The following is a 20,487-nucleotide window of genomic DNA, read 5'->3' as shown; positions in this document are numbered from 1 at the left end:
GTTATTCTTACCAAAACATTTACAGTCTATTTCTACAATGTGCTACTAATTTGATCTTTGAATTTTGAAACAGTTCAGCATGCAGTGCTTTGTAAGCTTTTAAGCATGAGGAGTAACCTGGAGATAATGGCAGTTTTGCAGGGCAGACTCTTAGCGCATCATACCCTACTGAGGTCCCTCCTCTCCCCAAACCTCTCACACTCCCACATCTCCAGGAGTTGCTCAACCCAGAGTTGGCAAACTCATCTAAGAAAATGAGTAAATGCACTACATTTCCGGCACTCTTTGCCTTCTGCTGAACGGGAGTGCCTGCTATGGCTACATTGCCAGCAGACTTTTGTCCCTTCTTGAATATCCATGTAGCAATTCTTTTGAGACTTCTATTAGTTCAAGGGCTTCCTTTGTTCAGAGGCTAGAATTTCTTTCATAGCTTTATGCTGTGAGTTCATTTATTTCTTTGCTGCTCTCAGTTGCTTTGAAGCTACAGTCAGTGCCTCAGTTCAGACTTTAGATAAAACGTGACTTATTTTAAATATAGTTTTTTTGTGAAATTAGGATTCAGCATGCAATGCTGTAACAAGAAGCAGCAGTCGTTAATAATTAACACCCCCCGACACACACACACACAAACATGCGTGAGTGGAACTCTGAAATGGGAAAACAGGCATCAAAAAACAGAGATACTCCCTCATAGCTGCAGCCTCCTCTTTGGCATAGTATTCAGGAAAGTATTCACTAGCTTTATATGGGGCAAGGGGAATTGCAGGGGGAAATTAAAGGCAGGGAAGATCAGCATCTGCAAATTCCTTCCATTTATGGGTGCTTAAATTCAACCCATTGAATGTATGGTTTCATTGTGGGTAATCCCAAGAGCTGTTTCTTGGACAGTCATAGCCAATTCAGAACACATCCTTTAACACATGAATTTAGAATTATTTTATTTTTAAAATGTTCAGTTATTCTGAATACTATTTTGTGCTCATCTTCCCATTCCAGAGATATAATTTTGCACCCTTTACCATCCAGGATCTTGGTTCCTCATTGTAAACCCATGAATTCGTAATAAGCACAGAAGAGAAAATGGATACAGTTTACCAGGCCAGTTTACAGTTTACAACTCCATTACATGATATGTTTTATTTATGTCATTACAGAAAGAAAACAGACTTTTTTTTAAGATTATGAACTGATGTGGGATGAGATTGTTGAGGGAGTGGTTTGTTAAAACTTTATGCATAAGCCCTGTCAAATCCAAATGACTTGTGAATGTTAAATAGAACCAGTCCTAGAGCAGGTCTTTGAAATTCCTCCAATATGAAATCTAGGATGACAGTTCAAGAATTGCATTATTACTACTCTCCCAACAGCCCCTTAGGTTTCCTTTTACATACATACATTGCATACACTGAAAAAAATTGCAATTAAAAAAAAGGAGCTGAAAGTACTAGAGGGTGATCAAAGGCCCTTCTGTGTAGCTAATCAGGTTTACTGAGTTGTGGCATACGGACAACAGATCTAAAACATCTTGTTCATGGAGGGCAAAATTCTCATCAGGACAATCTCTGCAAAAGAATGATACTAATTGCATCAAAACAGAGAATGTGCTGAAATCACCAGAGGCACATTTCCATATCCCGTGACACTCTGCAACCTTGGAGCTATTACACAGTAACAGAAAAAAAAATGACACAATGGCACAAGAAAATGAACAAATGTGATCCGTTAATAAATCTGATTGCATTTCTCAGGTTGAATAATGGTTAGATGCTTAATAACATGATTTTGTATGCTATATAAAAAGTAAATCTGTGTAGCTTACTCCTAGCACTCCAGCTTGATATTCAACAAATGTTTGCGTACTTTGTTAATGTTTAATATACCAGCAATTAGATTCATGTTTGCATTAGGGGTGCCAGCCTTCAAGTGGCACTTAGGATCTACCAGAATTACAACTGATCTCCAGGTGACAGAGGTCACTTCCCCTGAAGAAAATGGCTACTTTTGAAAGTGGACTATGGCTGAGATTCTTCTCCTCCCCAAACCCTACCCTCTTCAGGTTCCACCTCCAAATTCTCTAGGAATTTCCCATCCTGGAGCTAGCACCCTAGTATGCATTGCTGTCATCATCCTCATTTATCTCTAAATAACCTCAGCCTATATATATATATATATATATATATATATATATATGCATATCCCTACTACCTTTTTTGACCATTTTTGAATCTCAAAATATAGGGTTTTGCTTATAATGCACCACAATAAATCACTTAGTCTTTACAGTGCAAGAGCAACATTTACTTTTTCATGCAACATGTTGTTAATTGATAGTTTGTTGAATATGTGTATCATGATGGAGGTTTAAAATGTGAGAGGATCTTATACTGTGAACAAAGTATGAACCCATGAGGGAAAGCCTGTCAGTTGATAGTGTTGACAAGTAGAGATGGGCACGATCCACATTACGATCGGAAAAAACCCACGATAATGGCAATCGTGCGATCGGGACCTGGCGGATTGTTCTCGGCCACGGCCAATGATGCAGCGATCAGGGGGCGCTGGATCGGGGCGATCGTGCTCAGATCAGAAAGCCAGACACTCAGGTGCCAGCAATCTATTCCCCTGGCAACGGAGCCAGGGGAATGCCTGAGCTGTGTTTGCCCTCCTTCTGTCGCCCTGGAAACCTGAATGAAAGCCCAGCTTTCCTTGATCAGCAGGGCTTCCTTCCAACCACAGAGCAGCAAAGCAATCACACCAGTTGGGAGAAGACAGCCAGGGGAGGGAGGGGGAAGGGGGTGTTCTGTAGCCATGGGCACTCCAATCTCATCCCTGCAAACTCTGATAGGCAGCTCTGACGGCCAAACACAGGCCAGACCGTCTCCCCGTGCCCGCTGGGCCCGGTGGCCGCTGCCAACACCCACCTTCCCACATAGCTGGGAATAGCAGCATGCCCCACTTTGGTCTCCATGATCCACAGCTCGGGAACGGGAGATGATCAGTTTGGATCATTTATTGGGGATCGTCGCCGGCGCCAATCCACGATCGGCTGGATCGTTAATTTATTTTGGATCGTGCCCATCTCTATTGACAAGTAATAACTACCACACCCAAGTAGCATGAGTTAGTAATATTCCATTGAGGTCAGATTAACACAAAAATAAAGCTATCAATGTTAGCTGTGATTATTACAACTGTTTTTCACTGCCAAGCTTGCACTTGATGTTTGTAGTTATTATGCAGTAAATATGGTCTTCCAAGCAGGCCAAGGTGGCAAGTCAAAAGAAGCTTATCACCTTCTTATTTTGCTGACTGTGAATTATTCTTAATGAGAAATGAGATCAGATGATTTTCAATCTCACCATCTCAGGCACTGTAATTGCTAAAGATCCTTTGTTAACTAAATGGATAAGATAGCTTTTGTTCCAAAGATAGGAATTGAACTCAAAGGGATACTGTGCTTTCAAGCTATGTACTCTCTCTTCAGGAAGTTTTATTCCAATAGGAGTGGTATCAAGATTAGCTGAAAAAAACAACTGCTTTTTACAAGGACATTCAGGAGTTCTTGTCTGACATTGTGCATCTGAATCTAACTAATCTTGTGGCCCATCTGCTGCTACAAAAACAACATCTCAAGCATCAGACAGTAAGTGGATGTGTTCTATTACCATCTCTCCAGCTTTTCATAACAGTGGCCACCTGTGGAGTAAGGGGTGGGATTTGTTCCATAATGCTTAATTATCTAAAGAAAACTAGGCATATACAAGTTAAAAGGTCATACTGGAAATAAGAAATAAATCTCTGATGAAGAAGATCACTTTTAATTATTAACTGAGCTTATACTAGGCATCAGACTCTTCCTTATAAAATGCAATTCCATCTCATTTTTATTCTCTTGTAACATTGCCTGTGATTGCAAAGATGTAGGTCCATAATGCTTAAACAAATGATAAAGCATGCTTTATTTGAGACTGTAAAGTCTTTTTAGATCTGTATAAAAATAACACATTGCCTTTCTTGGACCTTTTGTCATGGGGAAAGTGGTAGTGGTGAGGCTTCCTCTAGGCAAGATAATATAACATTTATGCTTGAAATTATTCTTTAAATATTTCACAGAAAGGACTCTGTTTGTGCACAGTAAAGATCCATGTTAAGAACTCTGAATTAAAACTTGGCATATACATTAAACAAAAAAAAATGTAAACCAAATATTTTTGCTAACTGATTGAGTGTGCTTATCAAAGTGTTTACAAAAAACTCCAGACATTTACAGCTTAGAATTTGGTTTCTTCACATTTGACTGAAACTATGCTGTTTTCCCCATGTACAGTCTATCAAGATGACAGCTACTATTATAAAACAAAACAGAGGTTCATTAAGGTCACCACTTTTGGTTTTTGGATTCTCTTTGTTTAATAGAACATGCTGTTATTTGTTAATTCATTGTATAGTGCCCTACTATTGTAGTAGAATTGGGTAACCCACAGTGCAGTTCTAAGCTTGTATACACAAAAGTAAATCCCATTGAGTTTAGGATTGTAACTTAAATTCTTAAAATGTTCCAGTTCTAGTTGAATAAACTAGAAGTTGTATGAAGAAAGGAACTTGTACTAAGCCTTCTGGTTGTATAGCTTTACCTGATAATAATGTTAATAAAAACATCAAGATTAAATTATAACTCAGAGTTCCATACAAGGGTAACAACCCAGTTCTTCTATTCATAAGTGGAGAACTGTTTGCACTGTTGCACCCTAGGAGTTAAACAGAACTCTCCTGTCACTCAATAGGTTGTTTTGCACACAGAAGTACTATTGTCATACCAAGTGTAAGGTCACTTCCACATGCTCCAATTTTTTCAGGCTTCCCCTGTCCCAAAGCCATGACTTCCTGATCCGCTTCGAGAACTCACCTTCCACATGCATTGTCCTCATGCGTGTTTTGTGGGTGTTTGTCACGGGGGGGAAAAAGGTCCCAAAACAGAAAATGCATTCTTTATCTTTATTCCTCATTACAAATGACGTTGGTGCATTCCCACCCAACTTTTTTTTTTTAGCGCATGCGGGATTGCACTATATGTTTTTCAGCTTCTGTAGAAACTGGGCATGCGTAGTACTCCTTCTCTACCATTGATTTCCCACTCAAAGTTTTAAATGCAAAAGAGTTTAATAAATATGTGAACAGTAGAGTAGTGCGATCATGTGATTCCATATCCTACTATATAAAAGCCAGACCATGTTCCCTACCACTCAGTTCTTATCCCTGCAGAGGCACAGTACGCAGGGATAAGAAGCGAGTCACAGCGGCAAAGCCCTCCCAAGGTCCCACAGCAGAGTAGGTGGGGCTCCCCACCACCTCCGTTGGGGGACTTGGGAGGGCCGCCCACAAGCCAAGCAGTGGTTGAGGGGTCGAAGGAGGAGGGAGCCCTCCTCTCTTCCCCAATCTCCCCCTTGTCTGATGCCATGGGGAGAGGCGGGGGAAGGGAGCACTGCTAGGACCCATTGTATTTCCCGTAACAACGGGCCTCATTGATAGTTTGAAATAAAATCAGAAATGGCATTCTGTTCTCAGTGTTGATCCTAGACTGATACTCTGATTGATGAGTGATCCAATGTAGCAAGGACTGCAGTATGATTCCCTTTGTATACATAGATATCGTAATAGTGCAAGGACCATTACAAAAGTAAAAAGAAGAGATTTGTGGGAGGGCACTTCAAAAGCACAAAAAAGCCTTAATGTGCATTGATACATGGAAAAAATGGCATCAAAAATGAAAACGGAATAAAACAGGTCTCACAAAAATTGCTTAAAAACTGAGATTATCATGACCTGCTTGCCCATGGGAAACAATGATGTGTGTAATGAGTGAGATAACTCGCCAAAGTTCTGTTGGCAGGCTGTCTTATTAAGGACATGTGGAAGCGACCTAAATTAAGGGTCTGCCTTGACATGTGTAGTGAATTATACTGGGGTTCCCCCTGGTCCTAGCTTTTGTCAACTGGCTGGTCTATGAAAGAGCAGTTTTCAGAAAATGAGTGCAGAGTGAGGGAGGGCCAATTCCATTTAATTTACAAGATTCCTTCTGAGGGACTGATTTATGTCAAGAGACTATATCTTGTGCTGGAGTTTATGAGATAGATCCTCTATTGGCTATCCTGTTGCCTAACAACCTTCTTAACTGAGCTGGTCTTGACCTGTAGAATTTCAATTTCTCTCCTGCATTAGCAGGGACAGCTCAAGAGTTCCTGGTGACCATGGGCTAGATCTCAGTATATGTTTCCTCCTAACCATATTGTGGATCAAAAATTCAATTTAGTCTTTGGTTCTGATCAAGGATGGGAATTAGTCTTGATGGTTTTGCCACTGCCGTGGATAAATCATGGCAGCTGGGCTTTTAGCCCTTACTGACACTGTTAGCAGGGCAGACCTATTAAGATGGTCTGCCATCCAAGGGCTAAGGATCTAGTTGGTTTTCAAATAGCCTTAGGCGAATGGGAGATTGGTCTGGTTTGCCTTTGCTGTTGGATTAGGGAGATGAGCCAGGAAATAGATCATCAAAGTATATTCTCCTTGCTGCCAATGTGCATTGCTTGTCATGATTAAATAGGAATCTTAAGTAGTAGGTACAGTGATTTAAACTTAAATGGAGTGAAACTCACAATGAATTTAATTAATCGTGGGCTGGAACCCATGAACACTTCTCTTTGGCAGTGAAGGAGTCTTACATCTCTGCCATTAATGTGTCTTCTTAGTCCTGTACATTGGAGCTGTTTTAGGGTGTTAAGGGTTTACTGCATCTTATTCCTCCCATAGTAGATTTTGACATCATTTAGATTCCTTGAGGATACTATGCCGTATTTGCTTGTTAGTGGAATTGTTCAGTAACACATTTTAACTTCTAAGAGAAGGCATAAAGCTGTCTAGTATGAAGGAAGCTGTAGTGATACTCTTTTGAAAAAGCATTCTCTTAATTCCCCAGATGTGGGAATTATGTACCTGTGTCAGATCTCCCATTCTTAGGCAAAGTGATCAAGTAGTCAGTGACTGAGAAGACTTCGATGTTTCTGTGTAAAATGGGTTATCAGAATCCATTTAGAACTCCTGGTGATCAACTGTGACACATTTACTGTGTTCTTTGTGGATGAAATTCTTCCGGTCTCCTGTCAGTGGTGGGGGGGGAGGGGAGCATATGGTCCATCTACCTCCCCATGCTTGAAGAGTTAGAGGTTCACCAACCCACACCTCCACCCTTTTCTTCCCTTGTGAATGGTGGGCAGGGAAAGGGGGAAGGGTGTCCCATTTGGAATGTGATGTTATTTTATTGGTTTTACTTACTGTATCTTATTTATGATTGTGACCCACCCTGAGCCTGCTTGCGGGGAGGGCGGGCTAAAAATCCAATAAAAAAATAAAATATAAACATTTAAATGTCCAGTATTTTCATGTGGTGGAGACCAGCAGCAGCCAAACCAAACAAGATGAGCAGCTGGGCCAGCTGCTGCTGTGCCTGGGCTTGCAAGAATTTTGGTGGGCAGCCCTCAGTGCCATCAGGCTCCTACGGCTGCTGATATGCCAAGAGGCTGGCTGGTGACACAGTGTCTCATAGGAGGAGAAGGCAAGCGCAGGCTCTCACTGAAGAGAATGGGGCTTGAGCTCTGCTGCCACTTTCCTGCCTCCTCCCTTGTCCTCCTCCCCCCCCCACCCCACACACACCTGTGGTTTCACCCAGCAGCATATTGGTTCCACCCAATAAGCTGCTGGAGGCTCCTGCTGAGGAGAGCAGAGCTTGAGCTCCTCCTCCCTGCCTCCCTCTTCCAACCCTCCCTCTTCCAACCCTCTCCGCTTCCATTTAGCAGCCAGTTGATTGCCCAGTCACCTCAGCCAGCATCACATTCTCCATCTCAAGGCAGCACTGCACTTACTCAGATTTCCCATTCAATTCCCTTCCCTCTCGCAGTCATCCACCTTTTCAAGTTAATAGCCAGAGCAAGTGATGGAGCCTGCCTGAGTTGGATAATTGACAGTGGTGTTGGGGTGTGTGTGTGTGGAATGCACGTTGATAACCTTCAACTCTCATTTTCTACCTCATCCTGATGCAGGAAGATTCAGGTAGGCTTCCCCCCACCCAAATCTCAAAATGGGAGAATGATTAAATGTTCAAAACACACACCTTTCCCAAATGCAGTTTCAGGCTCCCTTGACAAAAAAGTGCATGTTTCTTCCTTATTGTAACATAACTGAAATAGACTGTGGCTGCAATCCTAAACTAAGCTGTAAGATCTACTGTGCTCCAAGGGATTTACTTATGAATCTGCAGGCTTAGGGTTGTGTGCAAAAATGCTATGTTTTGGGCTGATTTTGACTCCACTGAGACCTACAGCGTCTGGTTTTCAACAAGAAGTGATGTCATTGAGGCTTCTGGAGCCCATGCACATGCTACACACATGCATAGGAAACATGGAGAGTGTCCAGTATTTGGGTTGAAACCATCTGGCAACCCTAGATATGGGGAATGTGTGAATCTCCTAATTTGCCCAGCTCTCTCTTCAGCTTTGGTATTCTTTTAGACCAAGTGATCTAGGATCTGGGGACACCAGCAGTGGTTCCATTCTTATCTTGCCTGTAGGAGTCATTGGTTGGTCCTCTGGGTGAGAGCTCAGTTATGGGCCTTCACAAATCTATGCTGTTGTCTATGTTTTTATGAAGCTGCTGAAGTAGTTTGCCTAGAATTGTAGAGTGAGTTCTCATTAATATGCAATTGACACTCAGCTCTGTTCTTCCTGTTCATTTGAACCTAGTGAAGTGGTTTCATTTGTGAGCTGCTGTTTAAAGTCAGTGATGGACTAGATGAGAATGAGAAAGTAGAAACTTGGTCCACACAAAAGGGAATTGCTCACAACAGACAATCCAATTAGAATGGTGGGAATACCTGTCATAGATAAGGTTAACTTCTTCTAAAACATCAGATTAGTTTAGGAAGTGTATTTGGACCCAAGCTTCTTTTTGGAAGGGTAGGTAGAAGAAATAGCAAAGTGTGTATTTTATGCACTTTGCCAACTTCCTGAAGCAGAAAGACTTGGTTTCTGTGGTGCATACCCTTCTTATTTAATTGGCATGCTATCAGGCTACTTTTGAATGTGGCTTTATTCGTTTAGGATATTTCTATGTCCCCTCTTCAGAATCCTACTCAGAACGGCTAACAATTAAAACCACATCACTATATTAAAAACAAGCCATTGGACAAAAGCAGGCATGGTATTTAAGATCTGTTGCTTCTTATGAAAGAGCTACAAGAGGCAGGTATACCCTCAGCAATGCTGTTTTGAAGAACAGATGGTAAAAGATGTATACTCATATTGTAAAAATATCGCTGAACATAAAAATGAGGGAAAACATTAAAAATAATGTATTGATGGTATTTCACACCAGATAACAGTGGCTACATTTGAAACAGCATCGACCAAAGTGTACTTGAGGTGCAATAATAAAGTGGGATCCCTCTTTTGTATTTGATGGCAATGTTCAATAGCTAAGGTTTATTGGTCTAGTGTATTTAAAATCTTAGAAGATTATTTTTAAAGCCCTGTATGGCTTTGGCCAGAGATACTCCAGGGAACACCTTCTCATATATTCCAGGCCACTCAAACTTTTGGGTTGTGGTTCAGTCTCACTTCAAGCTGTTGCTACCACTAAATGTGTATCTCATAGCACTAAAATAAGTGCCAAATGGAATTCCTTAGCACTTTTCTGTCTTTGAGAGGCTTTAAGGATTCATTTACTTGAACTTTTATTATGTAAAATATATGTTGTCTGTTAGTTGTTGTAGATTTTCCAGGCTGTATGGCCATGGTCTTGGCATGGTAGTTCCTGATGTTTCACCAGCAGCTGTGACTGGCATCTCCAGAGGTGTAGCACTGAAAGACAGAATTCTGAAGATGCCAGTCACAGCTGCTGGAGAAACGTCAGGAACTACCATGCCAAGACCATGGCCTTACAGCCTGGAAAATCTACAACAACTAATGTTCATCTGCGGTCTTCCTGTGCAGTCCCACATGGGACTGCGCATGTGCAGGCCTGCCGACTTCAGAGACTTTTACACCTCAAAACCACTAGGGGGCGTCCCTGCCTCCTAGCACGCATGCGCGGCCGTCTTTCCTGCCGAAAAACGGCTCCTAAGAGGCGAGGTGCCCCGACATACCCTCAGGTCCTCTTTTGCCGCCGACTTGAGAGGTTCTTGCTAGCTCTGCTCTTCGGAAAGCCTCTCATCGTGATCTGAAAGATGTCGGAAAAAGCTTTATTTAAGAGGTGTTCTTCTTGTGATAGAAAAATGACAAAGTCTGACGGTCATTCAACTTGCCTATACTGTTTGGGGGAAACCCACAACCCACAGGCCTGTAAGTACTGCCGCATCTTCACTCCAAAGGCCAGGGCAGAAAGGGCGGGTAGACTTCAAGCCTATCTGTGGTAATGCGCGATGGCGGTGACTGACCCTCCAATGAAGGGCAAATCCACTGCGCAAGAAAAACCTACCACTCCGACTTCGAAGTCTTCGGAAAAGTCGCCTCGTTCCCGCCAGTCTCCCGCCCACACCGTCTCATGACAGCCGAGCCCGATTATGCCAGTTCAGAGTTCCTCGGAACCGACTGCTCCCATCTTATCGGATCCGATCTTGGAGTCGAGACCAGCTTCGGAACCGCTGCGGTCCTTATCAGGTGATCGGCCCATGAGGGAGAGTTCTGCAGCCCTGTCGGAACCGAGAACCCCTTGGAGCGGATCGAAGTCGGACCAATGCAGCACTTTACGAAAATCTTCAGTTCCGAAGGGCTCTTTGGAACCATCAGGGGTGACTCTGGAAAAGAAAAAGAAGCATCAGTCTTCTAAATCTGACAAACAAGTACTTGAGAGTGTTATTACCCCTCAACTGACAGTCACTCAGCAAGGTGTTTCTGGATCCGAGCCACCTTCTAAGAGTCATCGTGGGTCTGGGGATGCAGCTTCCCCTCGGAGAACCCCGGCATCCAAGAGGTCTTGAGAATCGGATGTCATTATGACTGAAAACCCCCCAACTCCAACGGGGATACCTTGGTTGCCATCTCGCGACTCTTGGTCCTCTCGCTCCTCTTGCACGGATAGAGGTCATTCGAAGTCGCGCCGAGCTGAGAGATACAGCCCTTACTCGAGACGACACCATTCTGCGGTGAGTCCTTCGTCCCACCGCTATTACAGAGAGGGATCCTATGGTTCAGAGCATGGAACCAGGAGACGTTCTAGGTCACCCTCTATGCATGCGGGTTCCTCGGGGGAATCCAGACGGACCCCTGGGTTTTCAGACATGGAGTATGAGACTTATGCCTGTTATTAGAGACCCTATGACTGCCCCCCTTTGGATTCACCCAACGGGGTGATCGGCCCATCGGAGGAGGCTTCCCCAACTGACGATTTTTGCACCTATAATGAACTCCTCCAGCGGATGGCGAAGGCGCTTGAAATCGAGGTGGCTTCTTCGGAACCACGTTCAAATGATAAGATCCTAAAACATATATACTCGGGGTCGACTCCGACAGTTGCCTTCCCTATGATTGAGGGCTTTGTGGAACTCCTTTCAGGGTTGAACCTAAAGCCTGCTTCGACCCCTGCCACGAATAAGAAAGTGGAAAACTTGTATAGAGTTAAGGATGAACAGTGCCCATTCCTCTCTCTCCACCCGCCTCCGTCTTCACTTGTAACAGAGGACATGCAGGCGAAACCTAAACAGGGATCTTTGTCCCATCGGATAAGGACAGCAGAAAGGTCTACTCCCTGGCTAGGAAGGTTTATACCTCCGCGGCGTTTGGCATCAAGATCGCCAATTATGCAGCTATGATATCTGCCTATCAATTACTTCTGTGGACAAAGGTTGCGACATTCGTACCTCAATTGCCTGAAGATCAAAGAATCTTCCTTAGAGTTATTCAGAAAGAGGCTGTTTGCTTGTCTCGCCATCAAATTAATGTGAGCAGGAACATGGCGGATACTTCTGCCAGAGCACTTCTGTCTGCTCTCGTCCTACGCAGATTTGCATGGCTGAGGACCACTGCCTTGCCACCAGAGACGAGGTCCAAAGTTGAGGATCTCCCTTTCAAAGGACAGAACCTGTTCTCTGACAGAACAGATGATTATCTCTCTAAGAAGCGTAAGGACAGGTTGACAGCTCGATCCTACGGTGTCTTACATCAACACCAGTCTACTCGCCCTCAATTTAGATCTTACGCAAGGAACCTTCAACAACGCTATCATCCCTATTATGGGTACGGATTCCAACATCAGCGCCAGTATCAGAGTCCACAATCTACCTTCCCGAGGAGGAGGCAGGGCAATAAGAACAGGCAGGGAAATAACCAGCACCAGCCTAAAGATTCTGGACATTCCCAAAAATAGTTCTGACAATTACAGGGACCTGACCCCTCCTTTGGGGACAGGCTGTCTCTTTTCTCTGAATGGTGCTGCATCACTTTGGATGTTTGGGTGTTACAATTGGTTAAAGTTGGATATAAAATTGAGATTGTTCAGTGGCCTGGTATCCAGCTTCCTGTTTTCTCTTCTCAAACACCTCAACCGGGAGTAGTTTCAGAACTTTTGGCCTTGTTACTGAAAGGGGCTATTGAAGAGGTGGCACACTCTTCCTCTCCACTCGGTTTCTATTCAAACCTTTTTGTGGTGGAGAAGAAAGATGGGGGACTCCGCCCTATCTTGGACCTCCGAGAACTGAATAAATCTATACGGGTCCGAAAGTTTAAGATGAACACACTGCAGATGGTCCTAACTCTGATACCCTCTAACTGTTGGTTTGAGGTTTTACATCTCAAAGATGTGTATTTTCACATCTCTATCTTCCCTGACCATAGAAAATTCCTTTGCTTTACCTGTGGTACTCGTATCTTTCAGTACCGTGTCCTTCCCTTCGGTTTGTCCACTGCCCCCAGGGTATTTACTAAATGTGTGGCGGTAGTGATTGCCTTCCTTAGAACACAAGGCTGTTGTATCTTTCCTTATCTTGATGACTGGTTGATCCTTGGCCAGTCGGAGGAAGATGTGACCAATCAGATTTCCATCACCTTGTCCACCTGTTTGAAACTGGGATTGTTTGTCAGTCAAAAGAAATCGAAGCTTGTCCCCTCTAAAGTCACTCAATTTATAGGGGCTATTATCAATGGGTCACAGGATGTGGGGGTTTTGCCCATGGATAGGGCAAATAAGATCAAAGCACTCATTAAAAAATTTAAGAGGTGCAGGTTCCAACCAGCTAGGTTCATTCAAGTGCTTTTGGGCTATATGGCTGCCACTATGGCTGTAGTCTCCCTGGCAAGACTTAGGATGCGACCATTGCAACTTTGGTTTTCTAGAACCTTTTTCCCTGACAAAGACTCCCAGTGTAAGAAACTTAGTATTCCTCGCAGGGTTCTCTTATCTTTAGATTGGTGTTTGCAAGACTCCAACCTATTTGAAGGGGTCGGTTTTGGCTATAGACAGCCAGACCTTTTGGTCACCACAGATGCATCTACCCTGGGGTGGGGTACTCACTGTCAGGGTTTATATGCTCATGGTATGTGGGATGAGTCAGAGAGTGAAGAACACATTAACCTCCTTGAATTACGCGCTGTTTATTATGCACTGATTTCTTTTTCTGATATGGTGCAGAATAGGACGGTTCAAATCTTAACAGATAACACCACTACAATGTTTTATTTGAATAAACAAGGGGGCACTATGTCTCTGGCGCTATGCGAAGAGACTGTGAAGATTTGGAATTGGGCCATTGATCACTCAGTATGGCTCGTGGCAGTTCATATACCAGGTGTTGACAATGTTATGGCTGACCATCTTAGTAGACCGGGGGGCGACAACCATGAGTGGTCTCTTCATGACAAGTATTTACATCCTGTCTTTTCAGAATGGGGAACCCCAGACTTAGACCTTTTCGCCACAGAAGAGAACTGCAAGACTCCCCGCTATTGTTCCAGAGGAGGCATCAGCCTCGAGTCTCTTGGGGATGCATTTCAGTTAACTTGGTCTGGTCGCCTTCTTTACATTCCCCCCCCCCCCCCCGTTTCTCCTGTTAGCCAGGGTAATCTCCAAGATCCAGATGGACAGAACGTCAGCCATTCTGATAACTCCTTACTGGCCACGGCAGCCGTGGTTTCATGCACTTCTGAGACCACAGCCAGATGCACCATTTCCCAAACCAGCCAGATCTACTATCCTTCCGGGGGGGGTGCTTCATCACAGAGTGCATACACTCAGACTGATGGCGTGGCTGATTCTTCAGGACGGGGTTTCTCTGAGGGAGTAATGCATGTACTTCAGAATGCCCGCCGCTTGTCCACTCAGCAGTCATATTCCCTGAAGTGGAACAAGTTTACTGTGTGGTGTGATGGAAGGGGGGGTCGATCCTTTGGCCTCCTCCCTCTCCGATGTTCTGGACTTTTTGTGGGGGCTTAAACAATCTGGGTTGTCAAACTCTTCTGTTAAGGTTTATGTGGCTCCGATTTCTGCCTTTCACCCCCCCAGTCGATTGTAGAATAGTGTTTTCCCACTACACGTCTAAACTGTTTTTGAAGGGTCTCAACAACTTGTTTTCCGCAATACGGGTGTTAGTACCTCAGTGGTCATTACCACTGGTGTTGGCCAAACTTCTTTCCAAGTCCTTTGAACCATTAGCTACTTGCCCTCTGAATTTACTTTAGTTTAAAGTGGTGTTTTTAGTTGCTGTCACGTCGGCCAGGAGAGTGGGCGAATTGGCAGCTCTTTCATGTTAGGCTCCTTATTTGAGTCTTCATCCTGATAAGGTGGTACTTAGAACAAAGTTCTAAGTTTTGGACACCCAAAGTGGTGTCCAAATTCCACTTGTCAAAAGAAATTTCCTTACCTGTGTTTTTTAAGGATCACTCTTCAGAGGCAGAGAGGTCCCTTCATGCCCTAGATGTTCGCAGGGCTCTCCTCTTTTATTTGGATAGGGTGAAGTCCTTTAGAAAAGATTCCCACCTTTTTGTTTGTTTTGCGGGTCCAAAGAAGGGGATGGGGGCCAATCCTCAGACTTTGACTCGCTGGGTAGTTCAAGCAATTTTATTATGCTATAAATGTGCTAACTTACCTTGTCCCTTGGAGATACATGCTCACTCCACCAGGTCTCAGGCATCTTCAGCAGCGCTCCTGAGAGGTGTCCCTCTACAAGACATCAGCAAGGCTGCAACTTGGGCTTCTGCAGACACGTTTGTCAGACATTACGCTCTGGATGTCCTAGACAGGAAAGAAACCATAGTGGGGACAGCGGTCCTTCAATCAATCTTCCTGTGATGATGCAACAGTACCTACCACCCAGGTATTTAAGCTTTGTAATCTCCCATGTGGGACTGCACAGGAAGACCGCAGATGAAAAACAGTGTTTCTTACCTGTAACTGTTGTTCATCTAGGTCTTCCGTGCAGGCACACATACCCTCCCTCCTTCCCCGCTAATTCTCTTGGTACTTACCTTGTAGTGCGGCGGCGAGAGAGGACTGAGGGTACGTCGGGGGCGCCCCGCCTCTTAGGAGCCGTTTTTTGGCGGGAAAGACTGCCACGCATGCGTGCTAGGAAGCGGGGATGCCCCCTAGTGGTTGAGCTGTAAAATCTCCGAAGTCGGCAGGCCTGCGCATGCGCAGTCCCATGTGTGCCTGCACTGAAGACCTAGATGAACGACAGTTACAGGTAAGAAACATTGTTTTTCTCCGGCCATGAAAGCCTTTGACAATATATGTTGTCTGTTAATTATGGTATATTGGATGTAGGTTTCTTTAACTTTCCATTTAAATTATGTTAATGACTATATTGCACTATGTTTCTGTCAAAATTTTCTGAATAAATAACTAGCATATGTAGTCACTTCTTAGCAAAGGAACTCTTACTCTTCATTTTGCTGCAGCCACAGAGCACATGAGCTACTTGAAGAAGAAAAAGGGAGCTGACTCCCTTTACCCACAGAAGGATATGTATATACATGATAGAACTGATGCCTCTGTTGAAGTAAAGAGATACAATCTGTGTACATTGGAGTTCCCCTTCAGTGGGGGAAGGCATCCAAACTGGTTAGGTCATGCCTCCTCTCGCTCCAGGCAGGGCTATGCAAATTTTTGTGTATGCCTTCTGGGATTGTTTGTGTGCTTCCCTCCAGTTCGAGTAGCCCTGCCTCTCCAGGAGCTTAGCCCTAATGATTTTGTGATAAAACGCAGAAAAACCCAATTATACAGAGGGACAATGATGGAAAATAATCCCCCCCAAAGACCCAGGGTATATGAGGAAGAGGGATCGTGTGAAGGAAAAACCCTCCCTATCTGAGGCCTCAGGCAAAGAGGATGAGCAAATAAGGGACGCTGAGTTCACAGTGATACAAGCTGACTGATCAGGAATTTCAGAGGCATTTGATCGCTCCTTGATCAAATCTACCTTCCATGCTGTTGTCAGCACAACAGCATGGAAAAGGCGAGGAGGGTCAGCTTCTCTGTGACATGGAGGTCGCCACACTGAGCCATAATTCCTTCACACCGACCGTTAACAGCCATGTGGGTGGTGAGTCGATGCCTCAGATGATGGCTCAAGCCCCCCCTTGGTTCCCTCCTGGTGGGCCAAGACTCCAGAATTGGGGCTTCCCCAGCAAGTTCCCTTCTGGCAAGCTCAGACGGCCATTCTGGGGACCCCGGCTGCATCAGGAGCTATGAATATGGTGAGCACACCATTTTTTCCTGCTCTCTTTGGACCACCCCCTATGAAGTGGATGATGCAGGTCAGTCTGGATGAACCCCCCACAAGTTGCAAGCCCCAATATTAACCCCGTTTCCTCTGAAATGAGAGGGAAAGAGGGAGCAGGGGTCAAGAGATCATCAGCGGGCAAATGCACTGAGTCTAGGAAAAGGCTCCGAGCTCGCAGCCCCACTCTCTCCACAGCCCCAGAGTCCTCAGACTCTTTTGTCTTATCGACTCCAGAGAGAGAGCAGCCCAGGCATAAATGTTTTAAAGAGTCAAATAAAAGTGCTAAGAGGGGCAGATCAGACAGAACCAGATCCCCGTCCCCTCAGCCCACAGAGCATCGCAGATGCACTCAGACAGGGAGCTGTCTCCAAGACAGGACTCTGGCATGGAAGATTCTGTGTCAGCTAACCCTTCAGCTACCATGACATCAGACAGAGAGGAGGAAGAGTGGTCAGGAGAGGAATTAGATATGAAGGATAATCCAACCAGGCTGTTCCAACCAGAACTCTTTCAGAAGCTGCTTTAAAAGGTGGTTACCACTTCAAATTTTCCCAGCCAAGAAAACTCTTCAGAAACTGCCCTGCCCACTCTGGATGTTAGAGGTTTTAAAAAACCATCAAAAAAGATGTCCAGATGTCCTTTTCCTGAGAACTTTGATGAAGTCATATGTTCAGAATGGTCTATTCCTAGCTATGGGTCTACTCTGCACTCAGTTGCAAAGAGGTTTTATTCCTTGCCTAATGAGGCCATGGAGAATCTCAAAGTCCCCCTAGAGGACACTCCTGTGGTTGCACTGGACTCAAGTGCAGTTCTGTCAAAAGATGGGGATAATGTATTAAAGGACCCAGTAGACAAAATCTGTCCTAAAAAAAAATCATGAGGTGGTTTCGTTAGCAATAAGAGCTTCAGCAGTCCTGTCCAATTTCACTCATGCAATTGTAATATGGACAGATGACTTATTACAACAGCCTGAACCAAATACACTGGTTCCAAAAAGGTCTCTGCTAAAAATAAAGAGAGCTGCCCAGTTTGCTTCAGATACATCACAGGACAGCATCCAATTTTGTGCCAGAGCCCAAACAGCAAACATTGTTGTAAGAAGGAACCTCTGGCTGAAACACTGGAAGGTAGATGCCCTATCTAAGTCTAACCTATCCACTGAAAAGTATTCTGGTCGTCTGCTCTTCGGAGAAAGAACGCTTGACAAAGTTCTGGTTGAAACCAAGGAAAAGAAGAAGGCTATGCCATCTACCTCCTCTAATAAAGAGAAGGACTACAAATCAAAATCTTTTCAGTCCTTTCATTCCTACAGGACACCGATCAGACCCAGAAACAACAGGAAATCAAGACGTGCACAAAATCATGTGCACAATCCCAGAAGGCATACACAAAAATAAGCATAGCCCTGCCTGGAGCGAGAGGAGGCGTGACATAACCAGTTTGGAAGCCTTCAGCCCACTGAAGAGAAGAAACCTTCAGGTAAGGTCTTTCCAGTGTTTTGTTCTACTTGTATATGAGGGCTTTGTACATTTAGGAGTTTGTGCATTTAGGCTGATGTTTAAATGGTTATAAACAGTGCAATCCTAAGAAGAGTTACTCCTGTCTAAGCCCAGTGAAATCAATGGACTTAGACTGGAGTAACTTTCCTTATGATTGCGCTGTAAAAGAAAGTTTCTATGTATATTTCTATATGTGTATCTATTTTGCATGCAGTTATATTTAATGTGTTTATAATTTTTTTCCACAGAAGTATTTCCAAGAGATTCCAATTTAAAAGACAAGTTTATAAAACACTTTACAGGTAAGAAGTTTTTGTAAAGGAAAAAAAAAGCAAGCAAACATATATTTAGTTTCTCCTTGATGTTGCCTGCATTGTTTTTGTCTCCCTCCCACTGAGTGGGGCCAATGTAGTAAATGGTGACCTGCTCATCCAAGGGTCAGTGGGAACCCCCAGTGTATGGAGGAAATCCTAAGATTTGTGACAAATCTTAAGCTCATCTGTTGGAACTGACTGCAACTGTTGAAACATCTCCTTTTAGTGTGTGTATCAGTTGGCTTCAAAGGAGTTTGCCCTGTTAGTTTGTAGCAGCCAAACAGCTAGACCATCCAATTCCAATGCAGTATGAGCCTTCAATAACCACAGTTCTCCCTGCCAGATGCATCTGACAAAGAGATCTGTGGTTCCCGAAAGCCCATGCCAGGTACCACTGAGCTCCCCCAGACCCCACCTCTGTAAAGGAAATCTGTTACCTGTGATAATGTGATAACCATTCATAGTCCCTATTCAGTCCCAGCTTGACAGAGTCAAATTTGCATATGAATTCCAGTTCAGCAGCCTCCCGTTGGATTTTGTTTTTGAAAGGTTTCTGTTGAACTACAGTGACCTTTAAGTCTTTGATGGAATGTCCTGGTAGATTGAAGTGTTCTCCCACTGGTTTCTGGACGTTTCCATTTCTAATGTCAGATTTGTGTCCATTTATTCTTTTGCGTAGAGGTTGGCTGGTTTGTCCAATGTACAGAGCAGAAGGACATTGTTGGCACATGAGGGCATATATCAGATTGGAGGATGAGCAGCTGTAAGAGCCAGAGACAGTGTAGTTGATGCCATTGGGTCCTGTAATTGTATTCCCTGGGTAGATATAGGGGCAGAGCTGGCATCTGGGTCTGTTGCAGGGCCTGGTACCTGTGCTGGTGACTCTGCTGGCCGATTCATGGTTGTGAGTGAGAAGTCGTTTAAGGTTGGGGGGCTGTCTGTAGGCAAGGAAAGGTCTTCCACCCAGGGCTTCTGAGAGAGAGGTATCATTTTCCAGGATGGGCTGTAGCTCACTGATGACAGTCTGCTCCAGGACAAACCCAAAGGAACTAACAACAGAACACCACTGGTTGTCACCTATAGCTCCCAGCTCAAACCCACGTTGGATGGGTTTGAGCTGGGAGCTATAGGTGACAACCAGTGGTGTTCTGTTGTTAGTTTCTTTGGGTTTGTCCTGGAGCAGACTGTTTCTGGGTACTAGTCTGGCCCTGTTGATTTGTTTCTTCACTTCATTTGGTGGGTACTGTAGTCCCAAAAATGCTTGTTGTAAATCTCTTAAGTGTGAGTCTCGGTCGAGAGCATTGGAGCAGATACGGTTGTAACGTAAGGCTTGGCTGTAGACAATAGACCAAGTGGTATGTTTAGGGTGGTAGCTGGAGGCATGTAGATATGAGTATCGGACTGTTGGTTTCCGGTATAAGGTGGTATTTATTCGTCCATTATGTAGTTGTACAGTGGTGTCCAGGAAGTGTACCTGTTGTGTAGAGTGGTCCAGGCTTAGGTTGATAGTAGGGTGAAAGTTATTGAAGTCCTGATGAAATCTCTCAAGAGCTTCCTTCCCATGGGTCCAAATGATGAAGATGTCATCCAGGAATCTTAAGTATAGTAGTGGTTCCAGTGGATGGGAGCTGAGGAAGTGTTGTTCCAAGTCCGCCATGAATATGTTAGCATATTGTGGTGCCATGCGTGTGCCCATGGCTGTGCCATTAATCTGTAGATATAAGTTGTCACCAAATTCGAAGTAATTGTGAGTGAGTACGAAGTGACAAAGTTCAGTGGCGAGGTGTGCTGTGGTTTTGTCCGGGATAGTATTCCCTATGGCTAGTAGTCCATCTGCATGTGGGATATTGGTGTATAAAGCCTCCACATCCATGGTTGCTAGGATGGTGTCATCAGGTAGGTTGTCAATGGACTGTAT

At 44.3% G+C, this 20,487-nt stretch overlaps 1 protein-coding gene across 1 annotated transcript in view; it reads left to right on the top strand.

Annotated features, from left to right (window-relative positions):
• Positions 1–20,487, top strand: part of ALKAL1 (ALK and LTK ligand 1) — an 82,579-nt gene that overhangs the window by 52,637 nt on the left and 9,455 nt on the right. The window contains exon 2 of the mRNA XM_054985741.1: positions 18,504–18,557. Within this exon, the coding sequence (XP_054841716.1) occupies positions 18,504–18,557 (54 nt within the window). The remainder of the gene's footprint in view (positions 1–18,503; positions 18,558–20,487) is intronic.

The sequence above is a fragment of the Eublepharis macularius genome, chromosome 7 (assembly GCF_028583425.1).
Source record: "Eublepharis macularius isolate TG4126 chromosome 7, MPM_Emac_v1.0, whole genome shotgun sequence".
NCBI lineage: Eukaryota > Metazoa > Chordata > Lepidosauria > Squamata > Eublepharidae > Eublepharis > Eublepharis macularius.
This window is presented reverse-complemented; position numbering and strand designations above follow the sequence as displayed.